Source organism: Neoarius graeffei, chromosome 15, assembly GCF_027579695.1.
Source record: "Neoarius graeffei isolate fNeoGra1 chromosome 15, fNeoGra1.pri, whole genome shotgun sequence".
Classification (NCBI taxonomy): domain Eukaryota; kingdom Metazoa; phylum Chordata; class Actinopteri; order Siluriformes; family Ariidae; genus Neoarius; species Neoarius graeffei.
The window spans coordinates 14,842,589-14,848,836 of NC_083583.1; the positions used below are offsets into that span (position 1 = coordinate 14,842,589).

General features: G+C 40.8%; 1 protein-coding gene across 1 annotated transcript in view; it reads left to right on the plus strand.

The window, feature by feature from the left end:
- Positions 1 to 521: 521 nt before the first annotated feature.
- Positions 522 to 6,248, plus strand: part of trip4 (thyroid hormone receptor interactor 4) — a 204,171-nt gene continuing 198,444 nt past the window's right edge. The window contains exon 1 of the mRNA XM_060940426.1: positions 522 to 691. Within this exon, the coding sequence (XP_060796409.1) occupies positions 612 to 691 (80 nt within the window). The 5' untranslated portion in view covers positions 522 to 611. The remainder of the gene's footprint in view (positions 692 to 6,248) is intronic.

Below are 6,248 nucleotides of genomic sequence, written 5' to 3' on the forward strand. Positions count from 1 at the left end.
TCATCTGACCTATTACGACAGCCGTGAATACAACAGGTGTGCACCATTGCTAGCTTTAAATAGTAGTAATGTAACTATAAATGTAAATAATATATAAATGAATGTAACTCGCGCGCTACAATATGTGCTCAGTGACCCGTACGGTAAGCTAGCCCTCCAAGATGGCCGCCACCAGGGAATCCCCGACTCTGTGACGTCATGTGAAAACTATCTATATGAGCTGATAGCCTAGTAATGGAGTAGCCAATCAGAGCGTGAGATTGCTCATATCCAGTGAATGTGGATAGAATAATACACCATAGAATGGAGGTGGAGGTTAAGTAGAAAATACAAGTTCTGGTTGAATAAAATATTGAACTGCACAGGCAACATCTAACGTCTGATGTAATCTAAAGACTGATTGGTTGAAATGAATTTATGCAAATACAAACTGTCCCAAGTGTCCCCCGTCACAAGTCTCCCCGCTCTCCCCTATTATTAGCTCTCAATCACGTCATTATGAGACTTTTATTTTGAAGCCCGAAGCTGACGTCAAACTATCACTGCTAGCTAGCTGCTGAGTGACTAGTTTCGGCTCGTAAAACAAAATATTATTCCAGAATTAATTCATAATGTCGGAATGTTTGCATCGCTGGTGTGTGGAGCAGTTAAAGAGCCAGTTCGGCCTGGAGGCGAGTGATGATATCGTTCAGTGAGTAGCTCCTCTGTGAAATGTTAGCTTAGCTTCCTTCCACAGAGGAACCGCCTCAGCGTTAGCCTGCTAGCTGGAAGAATCTGTCAGAAGAGCAGCAGCTGGTTTCACTGTGTTCTGGTTATAGTGTTAGTTAGTTAGTTAGTTAGTTAGTAAAACAAAACTGTCCCGGTATTTTGCGAGTAGAAGAGTCAGTAAAGGAATGTGTTGATTATTGTCAGTCACTGAGTGCTTCAGTGTGTGGAGGGGAACTGAGTGTAAATATCTTACTGCCTCAGGTCACTAAAGGTTTTACTCCCTAATTCTCTGGGGACTCCCTAAAGTGAATGACGCATGAAATGGAATGACAGCTAGTGATTTGAACAATAAATGGTCAGATAAAGAGACAGAGAGAGACAGTGCAAGAGAGAGACAGACAGATATATCCAGAGACAGATAGATAGATAGATAGATAGATAGATAGATAGATAGATAGATCCAGATACAGAGAGACAGTGACCAATAGAGAGAGACAGTCTGACAGACAGAGAGGAAGAAAGGGACAGAGACAGAGATAAAGAGAGACAGACAGGCTGAGAGAGAGAGAGAGAGAGAGAGAGAGAGAGAGTTATTGATCCTGACAGAGAATAGGACTCCCTAAAGTGAATGACGAATGACAGCTAGTGATTTGAACAATAAATGGTCAGATAAAGAGACAGAGAGAGACAGTGCAAGAGAGAGACAGACAGATATATCCAGAGACACAGACAGACAGTGCGAGGGATAGATAGATAGATAGATAGATAGATAGATAGACAGAGACAGAGAGACAGTGACCGATAGAGAGAGACAGTCTGACAGACAGAGAGGAAGAAAGGGACAGAGACAGAGATAAAGAGAGACAGACAGGCTGAGAGAGAGAGAGAGAGAGAGAGAGAGAGAGAGTTATTGATCCTGACAGAGAATAGGACTCCCTAAAGTGAATGACGAATGACAGCTAGTGATTTGAACAATAAATGGTCAGATAAAGAGACAGAGAGAGACAGTGCAAGAGAGAGACAGACAGATATATCCAGAGACACAGACAGACAGTGCGAGGGATAGATAGATAGATAGATAGATAGATAGATAGATAGATAGATAGATAGATAGATAGAGACAGTGACCGATAGAGAGAGACAGTCTGACAGACAGAGAGGAAGAAAGGGACAGAGACAGAGATAAAGAGAGACAGACAGGCTGAGAGAGAGAGAGAGAGAGAGAGAGAGTTATTGATCCTGACAGAGAATAGGACTCCCTAAAGTGAATGACGCATGAAATGGAATGACACATGACAGCTAGTGATTTGAACAATAAATGGTCAGATAAAGAGACAGAGAGAGACAGTGCAAGAGAGAGACAGACAGATATATCCAGAGACACAGATAGATAGATAGATAGATAGATAGATAGATAGATCCAGATACAGAGAGACAGTGACCGATAGAGAGAGACAGTCTGACAGACAGAGAGGAAGAAAGGGACAGAGACAGAGATAAAGAGAGACAGACAGGCTGAGAGAGAGAGAGAGAGAGAGAGTTATTGATCCTGACAGAGAATAGGACTCCCTAAAGTGAATGACCCATGAAATGGAATGACGAATGACAGCTAGTGATTTGAACAATAAATGGTCAGATAAAGAGACAGAGAGAGACAGTGCAAGAGAGAGACAGACAGATATATCCAGAGACACAGACAGACAGTGCGAGGGATAGATAGATAGATAGATAGATAGATAGATAGATAGATAGATAGATAGATAGATAGAGATACAGAGAGACAGTGACCGATAGAGAGAGACAGTCTGACAGACAGAGAGGAAGAAAGGGACAGAGACAGAGATAAAGAGAGACAGACAGGCTGAGTCTGTCACATCCATAACGCATCTTTTATTGGCATTTTCTGGCATGCCCTAGATGTACTATGGGAATTGTTCTTGTTCTATCACTTCTCCAGTATGGTACAGCCTTAAAATATGCAACACCTGTTTAAATACTGGGAGACAATAAAACATGCACTGGGTCATTTGTTGCCATTTTGAGTTCAAGTGTCACGTCCATAACGCTGGAATTGCTCAAAAAAGTATCACTTTTCTTGGGTGACTGTACATTTTTATCAAACTCTGTGAAATCATAAACCTAATGTCGAAATGGAGATATCCATTTGATAGAGGGGTCCAAGGTGAATATTAAAAAATCTTTGTTTAAAATATTTTGTATTTCATGCAGAGTTTCGGAAGGAAAAGTCAGCATTATGGATGTGACGAAATTCCGTTATGGATGTGACGCATCTGAAATAGACATGGCGTATGTTTAGAAAATCAGCAATTTAACCACCATAACCCTTTGAAAAACTCTCTAAATATCAGCTAAAACTATCAAAGTTCTTAAATAATATTTAGGATGGCTATTGTTTTGTTGTTTTGTGGATTTTAGCATACATTTCTGTGGCTTGTGGCAATAATATAGAATTGTACATGATCAAAGTTGATTTTAGCTTGGGTTTTACATTATAAGAAAGAAAGACTGACAGTGACATATTAGATTGGTTACAAATTGGTTCAGCTTATTCACATCTGTAAAATACAGGCCTAGGTGATGTCTCTGGGAGTGGTTTTGATGTATTACATGTTGCTTTATTTTTGCATGGTGAGGTTGACATTTACATGGAATTGCCCAGTTATTGATCCTGACAGAGAATAGGACTCCCTAAAGTGAATGACGCATGAAATGGAACGACGAATGACAGCTAGTAAATTTGAACAATAAATGGTCCCTTGTCATTCAGATTCTTACAAATGGAATAACGATTGAAATCTTTAGTTTTAGACCTCCCTAGGATAAGATAAGTGGGTGCTTGGTGGGATATCAGCTTTTACAAATGGAATGACAGGGTTTCTATATGTATTGACTTACTTTGAGCTAATGTTATCAGTGATATCACCTTTTACAAATGGAATGACAGTGTTTTTAGGTGGAATGACATACTTTGAGGCAATGTTATCAGTGATATCACCTATAACCTAACCCTAGAAACAATGTCATTCCATTTGTTAATTTGATATCACTGATAACATTGCCTCAAAGTATGTCATTCCACCTAGAAACCTTATCATTCCATTTGTAAAAGGTGAGATCACTGATAACATCAGCTCAAAGTAAGTCAGTACATATAGAAACCCTGTCATTCCATTTGTAAAAGCTGATATCCCACCAAGCACCCACTTATCTTATCCTAGGGAGGTCTAAAACTAAAGATTTCAATCGTTATTCCATTTGTAAGAATCTGAATGACAAGGGACCATTTATTGTTCAAATTTACTACCTGTCATTCGTCGTTCCATTTCATGCATCATTCACTTTAGGGAGTCCTATTCTCTGTCAGGATCAATAACTCTCTCTCTCTCTCTCTCTCAGCCTGTCTGTCTCTCTTTATCTCTGTCTCTGTCCCTTTCTTCCTCTCTGTCTGTCAGACTGTCTCTCTCTATCGGTCACTGTCTCTCTGTATCTGGATCTGTCTGTCTGTCTGTCTGCCTTTCCCTCGCACTGTCTGTCTGTGTCTCTCTCTGTCTCTTTATCTGGATATGTGTCTGTCTCTCACTCACACTATCTGTATCTGGATATCAGTCTGTCTTTCCCTCGTACTGTCTGTCTCTATATCTGGATATATCTGTCTCTGGATATATCTGTCTGTCTGTCTCTCTCTCGCACTGTCTCTCTCTGTCTGTCTCTTTATCTGGATATGTGTCTGTCTCTCACTCACACTGTCTGTCTGTATCTGGATATATCGGTCTGTCTTTCCCTTGTACTGTCTGTCTCTCTCTGCATCTGGATATGTCTGTCTCTCTCTCTGTCTGTCTCTTTATCTGGATATGTCTGTCTGTGTGTGTCTCACTCACACACTGTCTGTATCTGGATATATATCTCTCTCTCTCTGTCTGTCTCTTTATCGGGATCTGTGTGTGTGTGTGTGTGTGTGTGTGTGTGTGTGTGTGTGTCTCTCTCTCTCTCTCTCTGTCTCTTTATCTGGATGTGTGTCTGTGTGTCTCTCTCGCAATGTCTCTTTATCTGGACACACAGTGGTGCTTGAAAGTTTGTGGACCCTTTAGAATTTTCTATATTTCTGCATAAATATGACCTAAAACATCATCAGATTTTCACACAAGTCCTAAAAGTAGATAAAGAGAACCCAGTTAAACAAATGAGACAAAAATATTATACTTGGTCATTTATTTATTGAGGAAAATGATCCAATATTACATATCTGTGAGTGGCAAAAGTATGTGAAGCTTTGCTTTCAGTATCTGGTGTGACCCCCTTGTGCAGCAATAACTGCAACTAAACGTTTGCGGTAACTGTCGATCAGTCCTGCACACCGGCTTGGAGGAATTTTAGCCCATTCCTCCGTACAGAACAGCTTCAACTCTGGGATGTTGGTGGGTTTCCTCACATGAACTGCTCGCTTCAGGTCCTTCCGCAACATTTCCATTGGATTAAGGTCAGGACTTTGACTTGGCCATTCCAAAACATTCACTTTATTCTTCTTTAACCATTCTTTGGTAGAACGACTTGTGTGCTTAGGGTCGTTGTCTTGCTGCATGACCCACCTTCTCTTGAGATTCAGTTCATGGACAGATGTCCTGACATTTTCCTTTAGAATTCGCTGGTATAATTCAGAATTCATTGTTCCATCAGTGATGGCAAGCCGTCCTGGCCCAGATGCAGCAAAACAGGCCCAAACCATGATACTACCACCACCATGTTTCACAGACGGGATAAGGTTCTTATGTTGGAATGCAGTGTTTTCTTTTCTCCAAACATAACGCTTCTCATTTAAACCAAAAAGTTCTGTTTTGGTCTCCTCCGTCCACAAAACATTTTTCCAATAGCCTTCTGGCTTGTCCACATGATCTTTAGCAAATTGCAGACGAGCAGCAATGTTCTTTGTGGAGAGTAGTGGCTTTCTCCCTGCAACCCTGCCATGCACACCATTGTTGTTCAGTGTTCTCCTGATGGTGGACTCATGAACATTAACGTTAGCCAATGTAAGAGAGGCCTTCGGTTATTTAGAAATTACCCTGGGGTCCTTTGTGACCTCGCTGACTATTACACACCTTGCTGTTGGAGTGATCTTTGTTGGTCGACCACTCCTGGGGAGGGTAACAATGGTCTTGAATTTCCTCCATTTGTACACAATCTGTCTGACTGTGGATTGGTGGAGTCCAAACTCTTTAGAGATGGTTTTGTAATCTTTTCCAGCCAGATGAGCATCAACAACGCTTTTTCTGAGGTCCTCAGAAATCTCCTTTGTTCGTGCCTTGATACACTTCCACAAACATGTGTTGTGAAGATCAGACTTTGATAGATCCCTGTTCTTTAAATAAAACAGGGTGCCCACTCACACCTGATTGTCATCCCATTGATTGAAAACACCTGACTCTAATTTCACCTTCAAATTAACTGCTAATCCTAGAGGTTCACATACTTTTGCCACTCACAGATATGTAATATTGGATCATTTTCCTCAATAAATAAATGAC